The sequence below is a fragment of the Chiloscyllium punctatum genome, chromosome 9 (genome assembly GCF_047496795.1).
Source record: "Chiloscyllium punctatum isolate Juve2018m chromosome 9, sChiPun1.3, whole genome shotgun sequence".
Lineage (NCBI taxonomy): Eukaryota > Metazoa > Chordata > Chondrichthyes > Orectolobiformes > Hemiscylliidae > Chiloscyllium > Chiloscyllium punctatum.
In genome coordinates, this window is record NC_092747.1 from 22,357,409 (window position 1) to 22,376,879 (window position 19,471).

The window sequence follows — 19,471 nt, forward strand, 5'->3', positions numbered from 1 at the left end:
CCAGGTTCTGCATGTTCTTGGCAGAGTGGGAGGGGGTGTTGAAGTGTTTGGCCACAGGGCGGTGGGGTTGGTTGGTGTGGGTGTCCTGGAGATGTTCTCTGAAATGCTCCCCAATGTAAAGGAGACCGCAACAGGTGCAACAGATACGGTAAATGAAATGTGGAAGTGCTGGTAAAACTGATGGATGTGGAAAGCTGTTGTGGGGCCTTAGATAGAGGTGAGGATGGAGGTGTGGGTGCAGGTTTTGCACTTCCTACAGTGGCAAGGGAAGGCGCCGGGAGGAGAGGGTGGTCTGGTGGGGGAGCGTGGACCTGATGAGGGAGTCGCAGAGGGAACGGTCCTTAACGGAAAGTGGATTGGGGTAGGGAGGGAAATTTATCTCTGGTGGTGGAGTCCGTTTTTTGGCAGAGGATGATGCAATATATACGGAGGCTGGTGGGGTGGAAGGTGAGGACTGGGGGGGTTCAGTGCTTATTGCGGTTGGAGGGGTGGGATTCGATGGCGGAGGTATAATGGGGTTCGCTCCGACCCTGGACAGATTATGGAGAAGCGAGTTTTGAGAAGATTGTAGGAGGTCTGGTTGGAATGCCTTGCTTCTATCAGCAAACGCATCGAGTTAGACTCCCATCTACCATCCCCTGAGAAAAGGAACAGAAAGTGACTTCACCACAGGAAATAACATCTCCACAGGAAATGACATCACCAACCCAAAGAAACCCAAACATATAAATCGAAAGCAGGAATTTTCAGCATTGCTTCGCGTGAGGTCCAATGAAGATGCTACCTAGTAAGCTAACGAAATGTCTGGAAATGAACCTCCAAACTCACTGAGCAAGCCTACATCCAGATTATGGAGAAAGACGGGGAAGCTAATGCCCTGTCATAGATGGGCTAAACTATGAGAAGTGATATGATAAACAAAAGATTGTATTCATCCTCATCCAACCAGGTGTGAAGAGTCTGTAGGGGAACAGGAGATAAATTATAGGATCAGGAAAGTAAATCTGAACCAATTCTTTTACAAAAACCAAAGCTGCAGAAGTTTACAAACACAAATTTTTGAAGGTGCCAGGGAATTAATAAGACTTTTTATTATTGCTTGGATCCCAGCTTTTATAAATAGAGTCACAGCGTATAAAATCAAACAACTTATGTAAAACTTTCATAGGTTTTTAAAATGCATTCACGGGTGAGGATGTACTGGCTACATCAGCATATATTGCCCACCCCAGAGGATAGTTTAGAATCAACCTAATTTCTGTGGATCTGGAGTCACATATAGTCCAGACCAGGTAAGGATAGCAGTTTCCTTCCCTGAAGGACATTAGCAAACCTGATGGGGTTTACCTGACAATCAGAGCCGTGATGATCAGCAGTGGATTCATGGTCATTATTAGGCTCTTAATTACAGATTTCTTTTTCCATTGATTTCAAATTCCATGATCTGCTGTGGTTGGATTTGAACCCAGGTCCCCAGAACATTTCCTGGGTCTCTGAATTAACAGCCCAGCAGTAATACCACGAGGCCATTACTTGCCCGAAACTGGATAACTGTCAATTGGAGCCTTCCATGCCATTCTTGACCTCACTCTTGAGGTAGAAGTCATGGACTTGCAGAGGGAGCTGAGGTGATTTGTTGGGATTATATGAGGAGTTTGGTTGCACAGACTCGAAAAGCTGGGGTTGTATGTACATGAGCAAATGGGAGTCGGGGGATAGAATGGCCAAGAAGGGCTCACAGGGCAGAGATGGTCTTCCCCCAGTGGGAGTGCCCTCCGTAGGGAAATAGTGGTGCTCTCCCAAGGCAACTCAGGTTTAAAAAAAGGAAGGAAGAGATATGTATGTGGTCATTAATTGGCCACTGAAGGGGCTCAAGTTGCCGAAAGATGGGCAGGCCACTGACTACCACCTCCCTGGTCATCAATAAAATACCAGCAATTGTAGAAAGTGATAAAAATGAAATCCGCCACTATCCAGCCAATTTTAAGTCACTGCCCAACTCCCAGGCACCTCCTTGAATATGTTTCTGCTTTACCAAAGTGAACGCCGATGGGGTAATTCCCTAGTGCAGTCTCTTGGAATCCATGTTTTTCACTTTCCTCACACTGAGCCACATATGGGGATTTCCAAGTGGCAGTGTTTCTGACAGTGATGAGAGAAGTTACAGAATGATCCTGGAAAATGTTCAGGACAGTAGGTTGTCCTAATGTTTTCATCTAGTAGCTAGAGGAAGGAGATCAGGCAGGAAGAGTAAATTGGGAATAAATTGCTGGAAATATTGTCTTATTTTGGTTTCTATGCCATTTCAGTGGTTTGTGTTCATATCTTTATCACTTTAATGTAAAAACTTTACTCTTCGAACAGCAAAGAGATTGGCCATGTACCAAGAGCCTGACTCCGAAGACGAGGAATGTATGTCTAAATCGGGAACCATACCAAGGTGCGACAGTACGTCCAGTCACCAGAGTGCCAAATTTGTTCACCGAACACAAAGCACCAAATCTCATCGGCGTACAGGCAGCAGGGCAGAGGCTAAGAGGGCCAGCATTCTCTCCAAGCACACTGCTTTCAGCAGCCCAATGGTCAGTATACATGATACACCAGAGCTAGTTCAGGATGCATCCTTTACAACTGGCTGGGCTGGATAGCTCTGCTATAAGAATGGTGTACTTTGAGCACTACACATTGTATGTTTGCAGTTTAAGCTCAATGGAATTTAGGGGATGGTGGGGGGTGGATCTGATTGAAATTTACAGAATACTGAGTGGCCTGGATAGAGTGGGCATGGAGAAGATGTTTCACTAGCAGGAGAGACTAGGACCTGAAGGCATTGCCTCAGAGTGAAGGGACAACCCTTTAGAGCTGAGTTGATACGAGGAGGAATTCCCTAAGCTGGAGGGTGGTTAATCTGTGGAACTCATTGCCGCAAAAGTCTGTGGAGCCAAATGACTTTAAGACAGAGGTAGATTAAAAAGAGGGTTAAGGGTAATGGGGAGAAGGCAGGAGAATGAGGCTCAGAAACATATCAGCCATAATCGAATAGCAAAGCATACTTGATGGGCCAAGTGGCTGAATTCTGTCCTACATCCTTCTATATGGCGTAAGCTGCGTGGTATGGCCTAAATGAGATGCAGTCATATATTGTGCTAATAGGTTGTTTGCATTGGGAGTACACTGCAGTACAGAAATTTGCTGTCACTTTGCTTTCCAGAATGTTCCATATGAGGTGTTATTTATTTCTAGGAAAAAGATATCACTCCTGATCCTCAATTATTGGAAAAGGTGAATGAATGTGCTGGTCAGCTGGAAGTTTTGAGACAACATGGTCACCCGTTGAGCTATCTGACCCCTGAACTATCTGACATCATTGACTTTTTTATAGCACTGACTGTCTGCAACACCGTGGTGGTTTCATCTCCCAATCAGCCACGACACAAGGTATGTTCTGCTCATTCATCTCTGTCCCTTCTGCTTTAAATACAACTCTTGCATTGTTGAATTCACATTTCGGTCTTTTCATTGAGCTGAAGGATGTTCTGATTTCAGAACAAATGAGCTAGAATAAGCAGCTTGCTTTATATTTTTATTAGCATCACAGCTGGCCCAGTCTGAATAAATTACTAACTACAAACTGAGCAATGTGTAGAATGATTACAACACACCAAGTACTATTGTAGTATGGAGGAACCTAGGGGTTCTGGTACATAATTCTTTAAAGTTTGCATCACATGTAGACAGGGTGATTATGAAAGTGTTTACCTTGCCTTCATTTCTCAGTCCCTTGTTCCTCAGTATGAGAATCACATTGAGGTTGCACAGGACATTGATGAGACCTGTAGTCATAGATTTGGTTGCCGAGCTGGTGTGTTTTTCTGCAGACGTTTTGTCTCGTCACTAGGTGCCATCATCAGTGCCTCTTCCATGAAGTTTTGATGGCCTGTCTCATCTGGTCTCTGTTTTCTGGTACTTCCGGTTCTGTGTCTGAGTCGTTGGTATATGGGGTCCGGTCCAATGTGTTTATTGATTGGTGAGGCCTCTTCTGGAGATCTTTGTCCCGTTCTGGTCATCCCTGTTATAGGAAGGATATTATCAAGGTGGAGAGGTTTCAGAAGAGGTTTACCAGGATGTTGCTGGGTATAGAAGGTTTGAGTTATAAAGAGAGGTTGGAATGGCTTGACCCATTGTTTTTGGCAGGGAACAAAAGAGTAGAATGAATAGCTGTATTTAAGTCAAACTGCATAAAATTCCACATTTGCTTTTGATAGGGCTGACAAGAATAGTATTAGAGTCAAAAGTGTGGCACTGGAAAAGCACAACAGGTCAGGCAGCATCCAAGGAGCAGGAAAGTCGACATTTCAGGCACAAGCCCTTCATCAGGAATAAGGCTGGGAGCCTTGGGGATGGAGAGATAAATAGGAGTGGGGTGGGGCTAGGGGAAGGTAGCTGAGAGTGCAATAGGTGGATGGAGGTGGGGGTAAAGGTGAAAGGCCGGAGGGGGGTGTGGAGCAGATAGGTGGGAAGGAAGATTGACAGGTGGGACAGGTCATGAAGGCAGTACCGAGCTGGGATAAGGTGGGGGAGGGGAAATGAGTAAACTAGTGAATTCCACATTGATGCCATGGGGTTGGAGGGCCCCGAGGCAGAAGATGAGGTGTTCTTTCTCCAGGCATCGGGTGGTTAGCAAGTGGTGATGGAGGAGGCCCAGGACCTGCATGTCCTCAGCGGAGTGGGGGGAGGAGTTGAAGTGGTCAGCCATGGGGCGGTGGGGTTGGTTGGTGCGGCTGTGCCGGAAATCTTCTCCGAAGCACTCTGTGAGTGGGCATCCTGTCGCCCCAGTGTAGAGGAGAACGCATTGGGAGCAACGGATACGTTAATGGTGTGTGGGAGGGCAGGTGAAACTTTGATGGATGTGGAAGGCTCCTTTGGGGCCTTCGACGGAGGTGAGTTTCAATGTTTGGACACAATCGTGCTGTAGGATCATAGAAACCCTACAGTGTGGAAACAGGCCCATCGGACCAACAAGTCCACACCGACCCTGCGAAGAGTAGGCTACTCGTTAACTTCTTGAAGAAAGACAAAGGCTTCAGAGATAAAACAGAAATTGCTGGAAAAGCTCAGCAGGTCCGGCGGCATCTGTGGAGACAAATCAGTTAACGTTTTGGGTTGAGTTACCCTTCCTCAGAGCAGGACCTGAAACGTTAACTCTGATTTCTCTCCACAGATGCTGCCAGACCTGCTGAGCTTTTCCAGCAATTTCTGTTTTTGTTTCTGATTTACAGCATCAGCAGTTCTTTCGTTTTTATTAAGGCTTCAAGGGTATTTCTCAGCCCAGGATATTTGCTTTTCTGACGACGCTTGTGTTAATTCTCTGCAGGCTCGCGTCCGATTTGAGTTAAAATCTCCAGTCAAGACTTTAGAGGATTTCATCAAAAGGTTTACCCCCAGCCGCCTGACTTCAGGTTCTAACAGCAGCAGCTCGTCCAGTCTTTCCACCAGCAAGTCACTCTACAGAGTCTCGTCCAGTGCCATTTCCTCTCCTTCGGGAGACATTACCTTATTGAAAATGAGTGAAGAGCTTGGCCGATCTCCCCAGAGGGAAAAGGACGAGAAGGTCTTGCGAACAGGTGCGGTAAGAGACGACAGGGGCAAAGATGGAGAGCTGAGGTACGAGGCCGAGAGTCCAGATGAGGCTGCTCTTGTCTACGCAGCCAGGGCCTACAACTGTGCCCTGGTTGAGAGACTACCCGAACAGGTGACCGTGGAGCTGCCCCATGTTGGAAAGTTGGCCTTTGAACTCTTGCACACCCTGGGGTTTGACTCCACCAGGAAGCGGATGTCGGTCGTGTTGAGGCACCCACTCACTGATGAGATTGTCGTTTACACCAAAGGGGCAGATTCTGTCATTATGGACCTCCTTCAGCAGCCTTCCACAGGTATGCAAATATTTCTCCTTCTCTCTTCATATGCTAACTTTCTCTTGACAATGCAATGGCTGAAACATCGAACTTTCCCTATACTGTGTTGGGGGGGGGGGTGGGTATCAAACCTTGGGCTGAGTTCTTGTTTCCTAAGGGTGCACTCCCTCCAGGCACCAATTTTCTGTCTACCCGTCAAAAACTGGTTTTTTGCAACTTCATTTCACAGACCTTGTTAAATTAGAATCGTGTCATGTGCAATCCAGAAGCACAGGCAGGTTCAAGTAAAATTCCAAATTGTCCTTTTAGAAAAAGACAATGAATTGCAAAAAGGTAAGTAATATTCTTGTAAGACAAAAAAACAACTTGTACAAAGACGGTGTAGTTTGTTTAGTACTGTGCTTACAACTAGATTAGATTAGATTACTTACAGTGTGGAAACAGGCCCTTCGGCCCAACAAGTCCACACCGACCCGCCGAAGCGCAACCCACCCATACCCCTACATCTACCCCTTACCTAACACTACGGGTAATTTAGCATGGCCAATTCACCTGACCTGCACATCTTTGGACTGTGGGAGGAAACCGGAGCACCCGGAGGAAACCCACGCAGACACGGGGAGAAAGTGCAAACTCCACACAGTCAGTCGCCTGAGGCGTGAATTGAACCTGGATCTCTGGCGCTGTGAGGCAACAATGCTAACCACTGTGCCGCCCACTACAGTGGAGCCATCTGATTAAAACTTAAAGATAAATTATGGAGACAAAGTAGAAGAGATATTCGAATCGGGCTGAGTCACATTAACAGTGTTGGAGCAAAGTAACCATTTAGTATCTCTCAGGGATGTGAAAAAGGAGACAGAACTGAAGCGTCATTTACTTTGTACAGAGGAATAATGTTCTGTGTCCTCCGTATTCTCTGAGTTGTAATTGTGTTAGAAAATGGCTACATATCTTTGTTCAGGCTGCAACAATCTATAAAGCTGCAAAATCCAGAGGTCAAAACATTCTCTTATTTACAACTTTGTAGCAGCAACATTGTGACAATCTCATGAAAGAAAAGTTTTCAGTTTTTGGATCAAATGCCACTCAGGTGATATTTCTGATTTCCCAACATACAGAAAACCTTGGGAACCTTCAAAACTATATTTCCACTGTTGCCTCTTATAATAACCAGAGCATTTTTGCCTATCTCACATTTAGGAGATGGGAGAACTTTTGTATCATGTAATACTTTCCATGGAAAGTGAACTGCAATTATCAACAATAGGGCGGCACAGTGGCTCAGTGGTTAGCACTGCTGCCTCACAGCACCAGGGTTGCAGGTTCAATTCCAGTCTCAAGTGACTGCTTGTGTGGAGTTTGCACATTCACCCTGTGTCTATGTGGGTTTCCTCTGGTTTCCTCCCATAGTCCAAAGATGTGCAGGTCAGGTGGATTGGCCATGCTAAATTGCCCATAGTATTAGGTGCATTAGTCAGAGGGAAATGGGTCTGGGTGGGTTACTGTTCGGAGGGTCAATGTAGACTGGCTGGGCTGAAGGGCCTGTTTCCACACTGAAGGGCCTGTTTCCACACTGAAGAGAACCTAATCTAATCTAAACTGGGAGCCCAAGTAAGGTTAAAGGCAAAATACTGCCAATGCTCAAATCAAACGTGGAGGAACTGAGCAGGTCTCCTTGCATCTGTGGAGAGAGAAACAGTTAATGTTTGAGTCTAATATGACTGAAGAGTCTTGGAAGGTAGGTTCTTTTTTATACCTTTTGATAGAGGTGGAGGAATAGCAAAAGGGTACATGGTAGTCAGGCCCAAAACTAAAAACAAAGGATGTTGGAAATCAGAAACGCAAACAGAAACTGCTGGAAAAACTCAGCAAGTCTGTCAGCATCTGTGAAGAGAAAACAGAGTTACCATTTCAGGTTTGATAACCCTTTGTCAGGTCCAATACAAAAGGGGTTGCTATTGGTGCAGAAAGAGAGAGAAAGATGTAAAATGGGTGTAAATTAAAATGTGAAAAGGAGAGAATGAGTCCTTACTACTCAGTGCAAAGTAAACAAGATACAAACACTTAACAGCTGTAAGGGAAGGAGTTGGGAGAGAATATAAGAAAAGTGAAGGGTAGCCATAATGCAGGGCGAAAGTGAGAACTGCAGATGCTGGAGATTAGAGTGGTGCTGGAAAAGCACAGCAGGTCAGGCAGCATCCAAGGAGCAGGAAAATCGATTTTTCAGGCAAAAGCCCTTCATCAGGAAAGGACTGATGAAGGGCTTTTGCCCAAAACGTCGATTTTCCTGTTTCTCGGGTGCTGCCTAATCTGCTATGCTTTTCCAGCACCACTCTAATCTCGACGCTAGCCATAATGCAGTCAGCTTCTGAAGTTACTTGAGTTCAATGTTGAGCCCTCAAGGCTGTAAAATGCCTGGATAGAAACTGTGTTGTTACGTTGAACAAGGGAGTCCAAGATTATGGAAGGTAAGACAGGAATGTGGAGTTGAAGCTACAGTCAGATCTTATTGAATGACGGAGCAGGTTTGTAGGAGCAGATTGGCTCCCCTTGGTCTAATTCGTATGGCCGTATCCCAGACAGTGTTGGTGGCAAGAGAAACCTAGCTAGTGTTTCAGGTCATCAGAACAGTTCCTGAAACTGAAGCCAGTTTGATTCTCTCTCTCCACTGTTTCTGTCTACCTTGACCCATCATTTCCTAATTTTCAACACTTCTATCACATTGCCTGTTCGCTTCAGATCAAGTCAACATCGTAGTGAGCCTGTGTTGGTAAAATGAGCAGGTTCTGCTGGTGATGCGACCAGAATTCCTCCCTGACCCCAAGCGAGATTATACAGTGATTTATTTATTCCGTTGAGATTTGTGGATATTAATGTGAGCATCACCTTAACAGAGGTGTTAAGGACAGATGTCTTCATCCAAAGCGAAGTGAGGAATTAATTCTCTGCCACTGAAAGCAGTTGAAGCCAAAACATTGAATGTTTCCAAGGAGGAGTACATATCGTTCTGAGCACTAAAGGGATCAAAGAGATTAGGGTGAAAGTGGGAACAGTGTACTGAGTTGAATGATCAGCCATGGTGGGCCGAATAGCCTACTCCTGTTTTATGTTTCTATATCAATTGGTTGCCTTACATGGTTACATAAATAATATTTTCAGACCCCGTACGAAAGTAATAAAATGCTAAATAAATGCAAATCTTATAAAAAGATGATTCTTCAGATCGAATTTAGAGTCGACACATCTTTCAGACTGAATTGATACTAGAATCCAGAATTTAATGCATTGAGAAAGTAGATGGAACATGCATCAAATTATACAGTCCAACTGCTGATCATTTCCAATGGACTATCAGCTTAAGGGATTGAAGCAGTGGACGGTTTGTATTGTAGGTGAGGTGACTGCCACAGGAAATGCTCAGTGGAAACTTCTCAGTCATTTCTGTACCTTTTATATTGTGAATGACTGATAAACTAGACGCAACTTGAGAACCCTTTACCAGAGTTAGGATAAGATCTCTGAAGATTCTCAGAATGAGAGGTGAGGGGAGTATGAAGCTTTAAACATTACCTAAAACCACAAGAGAGAAACTTCAGTACAGTCATTAGAATTTTGCATATCTGAACAGGAAATGATGACGTATGATATAAAAATAAATTTGAAGAATGTACCATTTGTCCCATTGCCACTCCTTACTAGTTTTGCTGAAGAAATGCCTGATGGAAGGAACCTATTTTGCTGACAACCTTGTTTTTGTCAAGGTACTTGTTAGCTGTGAGAATTCTTAATAGCCAGCAAATTGAGTCGGCTTGTTGTAAATCAGAAATGGATGTTCAGCTGTTGGTCAAAAACATACTTTGGTTTTGCAGAAAATAATGTATGTGTGCATCCCTGCGCGTGAATGGTTTGCTAATAAAACAGGTTCTGATAAGTAGCATAGGACCTAAGAGCAAACCCACTGCACCATTCAATAAGATCTAGTTGCAGCCTCAACACCACTTTCCCGTCTACACCCATAGTCCTTGACTCCACTGTCTGTCAAAAATCTCTCCAACTCCGCCTTGAATGAATTCAATGAGACAGCCGCCACCACTTTCGAGAGAAGTGATTTTATAGCCTACCCATTCAGAGATGTTATTACATACCTTTTTGGAGCAGGTGGGACCTGAACTTAGGCCTTCTGCCACTAGAGCCCCGCCATGCTTTTATAGTCCATTTCCTTTACAATAAGCACCAATATTCCATTTGCCTTTCTAATTACTTGCTGCTACTTGAACACTCACTATTTCTAATTAATGTACCAGGACATGCAGATCCATCTGCTCCATGGAGCTCTGCATTTGCTCTCCATTTGATGGAGCCAGTGTTGGACTGGGGTGTACAAAGTTAAAAGTCAAACAACACCAGGTTTATTTGGAAGCACTAGCTTTTGAAGGCTTTGAAAGCCCGTGTCTCCAAATAAACCTGTTGGACCATAACCATTTGTTGTGTGAGTTTTAACTTTGTCCATTTCAGTCATTTGCTACTGTTACATTCTTCCTGACAAAGTGGCTTTGTTCCCGTTTACTCTCACTGTATTTTTGTTTTGCTGCTGTTTACCAATTATTTCCTTATCTATGCTATTTAACTGTGTGATCTGCCTGTATTGCTCACAAAACAAAGCTTTTCACTGTGCTATGGTACACGTGACAATAAATTAAATTCATTTCAATTCATCTGCCAATTTATTTTGCCCACTGACTCGACCTATCTATATCGCTTTGCACACACTTCATCTCATCCTGACTACTTACATATACTGGTGTCTAATGTTCCCTCTAACTTTTACATTACCTTGCACTTTAAAGATGTAGCCACACATCCATGAGTCTTGGAAGGAACACTGCTTATGTGGCCTGTTTGTTTTATATGGCGCAGGTTCCCAGTTGCTATATGATCTCACACAGGCACAGCTTGGAGAATGCTGTTGGTGCCATTGGCAAATTTAGCTACCAAACATTTAGCCTCTGTGTCTGTGACATTAATTGTAAGTGGTTGAGGAACCAAAACTGTAGTAACAGCCTACCAACCCAAAAAAGACTAACACAACACTCTGTTTCCAGTTTGCTAGCCAGTTAGTTACACTACAGTGTTACCACCACCTTCCCCCATACCATGTGATCTTATTTTTAATATGGCATTTCATCAAATGCCTTTTGGAAATCCAAGTACCACAGCTACCAATTCCCCTTTTGCTAAAAAGCTGTAATATTTATTCTTTCTACCTGCATGTTGTACTCTGAACAATACTCTCTGACTATTACACTTCATCTGGCAACTGCAAGCTCCTGAAAAGTTTGCCCTGAAGTTCTTGGTGACCCCACCTCATTGCCTTCAGAAAGTTCCTTGAAATTCACCCTTCTGAACAAATTTTTGATCGTCCTTTCTCATGTCTCCTTTGTCTCAGCATTTGTCCTGAACAAAGTCATGCTGCAGGACGGGGGCCTGTTGTGGTCTGTTATCTGTCCTGTATGATTCCACATTCCATCTTTTGGCCCATAGCTCCGTATTTCAGGTACCAACAGTAGATTGCAAATAAAACAAGGGCTTCTGCCTCAACAAGCGTTTCCAGGAATTGAGTTCCAGTTCCCCTCACCATGATCTCCTCAACCTCGCCACAATCCGTCCACTATTACTTTAAACCTGTGACCTCAACTGTGAGTTGTTTAGTTGTCCACCAACGTTCATTACTAGATGTGATAGAACATTGGTTGTGGGATTACTTATGGTTGCTTGGCACACAAGTGCGCTTCACTGGGTTGACACCTCTTTTTCGGTTTGGCCTGCTACTGCTCCTGGCTTACTGTCCTACACATTTCATCAAACCTTGCTTTGATTCATCTGTCACTGGCTGCTTATGTCATCTGGCACACAAATGTGATCACATTTCCCCTAGTTGGTCCTGTTCCTGGGCCTGCGCTCCTCATCGAAGCGGGTTTGATTCCCCAGCTTGGTGGCCATGGCAGAGTAAGCGACATGCTGGGTGCACAAGATAGCAATCTGTGGTTGAATACAATTCTGCCAATAAATCCTGGCCTAGCCAACGATGCCTACAGTCTGTGAGTGAATGAATAAAAGAATCCAGTGACTTATCATTCAAAGACATGCATTAAACTGCTCCTCTTACAAAATAAATACCCAATGAACTCACCAATAAAAGAGAAGACTGAATCATTCAAATGTAATTGGATATTTAATGGCTTAATTATTGACATATAATCTCTCTGACTGAAAAAATTGACATTCACAAGTGTTGTATAATTGGAGATTTCTTTTAAACATTTTTCTGTCGGTTTTTCTCATTCTATCTCTTTCTCCATTGCGTTCTTTCAGGCCCACCCTCCTTCCCCTCTCTCTCTCTATCAGTCCCACCCTCCTTCCCCTCTCTCTCTGTCAGTCCCGCCCTCCTTCCCCTCTCTCTCTGTCAGTCCCACCCTCCTTCTGTCCTCTCTCTGTCAGTCCCACCCTCCATCCACTCTCTGTCAGTCCCACCCTCCTCCACTCTCTGTCAGTCCCACCCTCCTCCTCTCTCTGTCAGTCCCACCCTCCTTCCTCTCTCTCTGTCAGTCCCACCCTCCTCCTCTCTCTGTCAGTCCCACCCTCCTTCCTCTCTCTCTGTCAGTCCCACCCTCCTTCCCCTCTCTCTGTCAGTCCCACCCTCCTTCTCCCCCCTCTCTCTGTCTGTCCCACCCTCCTTCTCCCCCCTCTCTCTGTCAGTCCCACCCTCCTTCTCCCCCCTCTCTCTGTCTGTCCCACCCTCCTTCTCCCCCCTCTCTCTGTCTGTCCCACCCTCCTTCTCCTCTCTCCAGGAGCTGGATGTTCCTGGGCCTGGGGTGGAAAACTTAACACTTGGAGGTTGGTGTTAAACAGGGGGAATGTAATTTTGGGATGAAGCCTTGAAGCATTCCTGCTGCTTGGAATGTTTCTCATGGGTGGCCTGGGAATGGGATTGCCTGGCTACTGTACAGGGGAGGCCAACCATTTGCAAAGTTAAACTTGAATTCGGGCAATTTTGTGGCATGCGACTGGTCCACTAACCATGTGGAGGCCACCAGCGCTATGTGGGCAGCTTCCCTGCAGCATGTCAGGGAGCTGTTGGAGTCTTATGCTCCAACGAAGGGTCTGTTTATGTAAATGGACACAGGAACATCCAATAGACTTCACTGGCAGGATTTCCCCTCTACCCTGTTTGAAGTTTTGGGCAAGATCCTTGTTTTTATTGCATGTTGTACAACCCAGTGAAGATGCATTATCACACACATGAAAGTTTGATTAAACCATCTTAAGATCATAAGATATTGGAGCAGAAGTGGGCCAGTTAGCCCATTTGGTCTGCAACACAATTCAATAACATTTTAGCTGATCCGATAACTGTTGACAGTGCTTTCTTGCCTTTTCCCAATAACCCTTGATTCCCCTACTGATTAAAAATACACATATCTCAGTCTGAATAACTCAATTATCCTGCCTCTACAGTCCCCAAAGAATTCCACAGATTTACTATCCTTGGAGAGGTGAAATTCCTCCTCATTTCCCCTTATTCTAAGATTATGTCCTCTGGTGTATAGTTTCCTCTCAGGGAAAACACCTCTTCCCATCTACCCTCTCAAGACACTTAAGAGTCGTATAAGTTTAAAGACATTTGACACTATCCAGGACAAAGCAGTCTACTTGATTGGCACCACATCCACAAGCATCCACTCCCTCCACCACCAACACTCAGTAGCAGGAGTGTGTACTATCCACAAGATGCCCTGCAGAAATTCACCGAGGCTCCTTAGAAAACATCTTCCAAACCCAGGACCAATTCCATCTTGAAGGACAAGGGCAACAGATACATGGGAACACCAGCACCTACGAGTTCCCCTCCAAGACCCTCACCATCCTGACTTGGAAATATATCACCATTCCTTCAGTAATGCCAGATCAGAATTCCCTCCTGAAGGGCATTATGGGTCAACCTACATCTTGTAGCTTGCAGAGGTTCACAAAGGCAGTTCACCACCATCTTCTCAAGGGCGACTAGGGACAGCCAATAAATGCTGACTTAGCCAGCGATGCCCACATCCCATGCACCACGTAAATTTTTTTTAAAGGTCAGGTCATCTCTTTTTCTTCTAAACTCCAAGACAGGAGTACAGGCCCACCCTCATCAACCTCTCCTCACAAGACAATGCTTCCATACTGGTATCAGCCGAGTGAACCTTCTCTGGACTGGCTCTACTGCCAATATCCCTTTCCTTAGATATCAGGATCAGAACAGTTCAGAGGTATGTATCGACGTGTGCCTTGTGTAGTTTTAGCAAGACTGCCTTATTTTTATATTCCATTCCCTTTGAAATAAAGGCCAACGTTCCATTTGACTTCCTTGTTACTTGCGGAACTGAGAACATGCAGAACATATTCTTTTGTTTAAAGCAGCACCTTCTCTTGTATTTTTGTTCGCAGTCCAACAAAAGTAATAACAAGCGGTCTCCATAGCCTCCAAGGAGACTCACAATTGCATTCCCTCACTAGCCTCAGCAGCACCCACCTCTCTCTCGGAGGGACTACTAGGCTTTATGGGGCTGCACGCCCTCTGCCCAGATTAACATTAGCATCATTAGGATCCCTTGCCACCAGTAGGTTCGATTCCACCCTTGGGCGACTGTATGTGTTACATTTGCACATCTCCCCACATCTGCATGGGTTTCCTCTGGGTGCCCCAGTTTCATCCCACAGACCAGAGATGTGCAGATTGGCTGGATTGGTCATGCTAAATTGCTCATACAGGAAGTCCCCGGGTTACGAATGAGTTCCGTTTTTAAGTCTGTTCGTAAGTCGAATTTGTACGTAAGTTGGAACACAACAATTTTTACGCGATCCGACTTAAAATGGCGACATTGGCGTAGCGTTGTTCTCCTCCGGGTTGACAAATCGCTGAAATGGCACAGTGCTTTGAGCATCACACAAAGTAGTCCGCCCATTCATTAGTACGAACCATTACATGTAACTCAATTTTTTTCAACAACTGGCTTTATGGAGGTTGGTCCCTAAGTATGGGCGTTTATAACCCAGGGACTTCCTGTGGTTTGCATGCTAGGTGGGTTAGCCATGGGAAATGCAGGGTTATAGATGCATTTCGGAGGTTGGTGTGGCCTTGATGGGCCAAATGGCCTGTTTCCATGCTGTAAGGACTCTCTTCATTTAGCTTTGGTAAACTGAAGTTGAATCAGACAGTGGGTTATGTGCTAAGTATTGGTCAGTAAGGGTAGTATCTGTTACAAACCTGGTGGTCATAAAAGCACATCTTCACAGAGGAGCAGTGTCATCTCTGGGTGCCTTGACCAATACGCTGCCCCTCAAACAACTTCACAAAATGGGACATTATCACATTGTTGTCTGTTCAAAGCTGCTGAGTGCTGATTGGCTGCTGCATTTCCTACCTTACATCAGTGACTCATATCAGAAAGTGATTCATTGGTTGTGCAGTGCTTTGGGATGCCCTCTGGTCAGGGTGTATTTTAAATAAATAATTCCAATGTGCGAAGGCTGATCTTTCTAAAAGGTGAAGAAAAATCTGTCTTGAATGTTTCCTGATCATGCAAATCACAAAAGTAGGCAAAGATCACACTTACATTGATGAGTGAGATGCATCCAAGAAAATAAATCAACAGGGGTGATCCAAATTTTAATAAGTAGTGTGGAAAAAATCAACATTTTAGAGAGGGTGAATGTCTGCATTAAGATAATGCAAACTTGAATTTGTTTGTGATTATAACGCACCATTGGTTTTATTTGTTTAATTGCTATGTCACACCGAGATGCCAGTGCATGCCCTTCATTTCAGCTGGAAATATGGTCAGTTTATTTGTCTGGGGCACCAAAAGTGAAGTGTTTGGAAAATGGGATGTGGTTGGAAAGTAAGCGATCTCTCATTGAAGACTAAACCTTTTCTATAGAACATAGAACATAGAAGAATACAGCGCAGTACAGGCCCTTCAGCCCTCGATGTTGCGCCGATCAAAGCCCACCTAACCTACACTAACCCACTATCCTCCATATACCTATCCAATGCCCGCTTAAATACCCATAAAGAGGGAGAGTCCACTACTGCTACTGGCAGGGCATTCCATGAACTTACGACTCGCTGAGTGAAGAACCTACCCCTAACATCAGTCCTATATCTACCCCCCCTTAATTTAAAGCTATGCCCCCTTGTAATAGCTGACTCCATACGTGGAAAAAGGTTCTCACTGTCAACCCTATCTAACCCCCTAATCATCTTGTACACCTCTATCAAATCACCCCTAAACCTTCTTTTCTCCAATGAAAACAACCCCAAGTGCCTCAGCCTTTCCTCATAGGATCTTCCTACCATACCAGGCAACATCCTGGTAAACTTCCTCTGCACCCGTTCCAGTGCCTCCACATCCTTCCTATAGTATGGCGACCAAAACTGCACACAATATTCCAGATGCGGCCGCACCAGAGTCTTATACAACTGCAGCATGACCTCAGGACTCCAGAACTCAATTCCTCTACCAATAAAAGCCAGTACGCCATATGCCTTCTTCACTGCACTATTTACCTGGGTGGCAACTTTCAGAGATCTGTGTACATGGACACCAAGATCCCTCTGCTCGTCCACACTACCAAGTAGTCTACCATTAGCCCAGTAATCCATCTTTTTATTACTCTTACCAAAGTGAATCACTTCACACTTAGCTACATTGAACTCCATTTGCCACCTTTCTGCCCAGCTCTGCAGCTTCTCTATATCCCGCTGTAACCTGCCATATCCTTCCTCACTGTCTACAACTCCTCCGACTTTCGTATCATCCGCAAACTTGCTCACCCAACCTTCTAACCCTTCCTCCAGGTCATTTATAAAAATGACAAACAGCAATGGTCCCAAAACAGATTCTTGCGGAACACCGCTAGTGACGGCACTCCAAGATGAACCTTTGCCATCAACTACTACCCTCTGTCTTCTTCCAGAGAGCCAATTCCTAATCCAAACCTCCAACTCACCCTCAATGCCATATCTCTGTATTTTCTGCAGTAGCCTACCATGGGGGACCTTATCAAACGCCTTACTAAAATCCATATATACCACATCTACCGCTTTCCCCTCATCTACCTCCTTAGTCACCTTCTCAAAGAATTCAATAAGGTTTGTGAGGCACGACCTGCCCTTCACAAAACCATGCTGACTATCCTTGATCACATCATTCTTATCCAGATGTGCATAAATCCTATCCCTTACAATTCTCTCTAAGACTTTGCCCACAACAGAAGTGAGACTCACTGGCCTATAGTTACCAGGATTATCCCTACTCCCCTTCTTGAACTCCCCTTCTCTCAGAGGATCTCGAGTGTGTGGAATTCCCTTCCCCAGAGAGTGGTGGAGGCAAACTCATTAAATAAAAATATTGAAGCAGGAGTCGGCTGTTTACTCTTTGGCCTCCTCTCCCATTCAGTATGATCGGGGTAAATGTAGAGGAATGGGTCTGGGTGAGTTACTCTTCCGAGGGTCGGTGTGGACTTGTTGGGCCAAAGGGCCTGTTTCCACACTGTAGAGAATCTAATCTAATGTAATCATGCCTGATCATTCAACCCTGTGCCCTTTTGACACCTTTCGCACTAAGAATTATAGTTAACCCTTTAAGAACATTAAGTGTTTTGGCCTCAACCACGATCAGCTACGATCTTATCAAATGACAGTGCAGGCTCACAGAGCCATCTGCCTATGAATGCATCAGAGAGAGTGCAGAAGCACTTTGGCCCCAAATTGGAATGGGGGAATTTAGCAACGTCACATGTGACCGACCTAGTCCTTGTGAACTGTGTGTCACAACTGGTCTTGGTCGGTGTGTTGATGGTATGTGAACGGTTGTGCCTGGAGCTAATTGCTGTCTGGTGACTGAAGCAGCAAAGTCAATTTCTGTAAGGTGTCATCTGAGTCAGGACTCTAACACATAACTCAGTGCTGCTCTCCTTACATCCTGCTGAAAGGGTTTTGGAACATACAATTCCATTCCATATGTTTCTTCTCTGGTTCAGACAGGAAGGAATGTCTGCCTTTGATGGAGGGATCAACGTCCAAGGGGAATAGCTGTAAAGTAAGAGGGAAGAGGTGTAGCGGGGCTGTGAGGAGACATTTTTCTTCACCTAGAGGGTGGCGGCAATGTGGAACTCATAAGGGTAATAGGGACAGAAACCTTCATGATGTTGAAGCAGTATTTAGTCGTGCACTTGCAATGTCAAGGCAATGGGCCAAATGCTGGAAAATGGGATTAGAATAGATAGCTGCTTGTTTTTGACCAGTGCAGACTCAGTGGGCTGAAGAGCCTCTTTCTGTGCTGTAGATCTGCATGACTGTCTGAGCATTATCATTAAGAAACCTATGCCTACAGTTGAGTTTTGTTTTTGTTATATTATAATGGAAACACTGTTGTTCTGAAAGTTTCATGTCTTTATTTTTCTAATTTTTTCGAACTAGGAATTTGTAAAATCTGTGAGGGGTGAATGTGGGATTGGAGAGATGCGTTGCAACATTTCTCAGGGTGACTGCACAAGCTATCCTACACGGAAAGGCAGTCGGTGTCCTTGGAGATGGCGAGCTATGGTTTATTTTCACAACCCCTTTTTGGTTCCTTCTTTCGACCAGGCTGATCTGTGCCTTTACATTAGTTAAACAAAAAGTGTATTTGTCGTGGCTGTAGAAGAACTATTAATTCTATCTGCAAAGCAAGTGCATTATGTAACACCCTGGTGGGCAAACTGCATGCATGGGACAGCCTGCTTTAGAAAACTGCATTTGCTATGATTTGTGAACTCACAGCAACTCGATTGTGACAGTGAGGCTCCAAAAGTCTTGCGGCTTTGCTCAATATAAATATTAATGGCAAACATTCCCCTCGGGAAGTGAAACAAGGATCTGGTAGAAATTTCATCTGCATAAGACCCCTGGTTGCGAGAGAAAGCATGTGTAGAGTTGTGATGACACCCTGAGGATTTTGGAAGAAACTCTGGAGGATTCACTGTATTAACCTGAGCAGCAGTTAGACCTGCAGGCACATCTTTGTTCAAAATTCAATATTGTGGCTTCACAAGTTATGTTGCATGTACATGTTAATGAGGTTTGACAACAGTAAGCCGAAGAATCCTTAAACAAATCTCCAAGAGAGAAAGGAATGATGTAAGGCCACAGCCTTCAGTCCTGATACTCATGCAGTGTGTGCAAGTTTGTTCAGAGTCCCGTTTTCATTAGCTGTCCTCGTTAATCACTTTGTTGTTCTGCTGGGAAATCAATATCAATGTTGTGGTGAGCAAACAGGTTGTAAGAAATTAAATCTCCAGTCTGGTGCCTTGGAATCGTGATTGATAGCATTTTAAGAGTGTCACCGCACAATTAACGTGACTCTACATTATCATTCCTTCCACTCCCTTTGATCATCACTCGCCAGAGAACCGTGTTTAATATTATACCGAGGTGACTTAAAGCATTTCTCCAATCTTGTCGGTGCCCA

General features: G+C 44.7%; 1 protein-coding gene across 2 annotated transcripts in view; it reads left to right on the forward strand.

Moving 5' to 3' along the window:
• atp10a (ATPase phospholipid transporting 10A) overlaps positions 1-19,471 on the forward strand; it is a 348,664-nt gene that overhangs the window by 277,878 nt on the left and 51,315 nt on the right. For both annotated transcript variants that reach the window (XM_072577000.1, XM_072577001.1), the window contains 3 exons: positions 2,365-2,582; positions 3,244-3,438; positions 5,375-5,933. In XM_072577000.1, the coding sequence (XP_072433101.1) occupies positions 2,365-2,582; positions 3,244-3,438; positions 5,375-5,933 (972 nt within the window). The remainder of the gene's footprint in view (positions 1-2,364; positions 2,583-3,243; positions 3,439-5,374; positions 5,934-19,471) is intronic.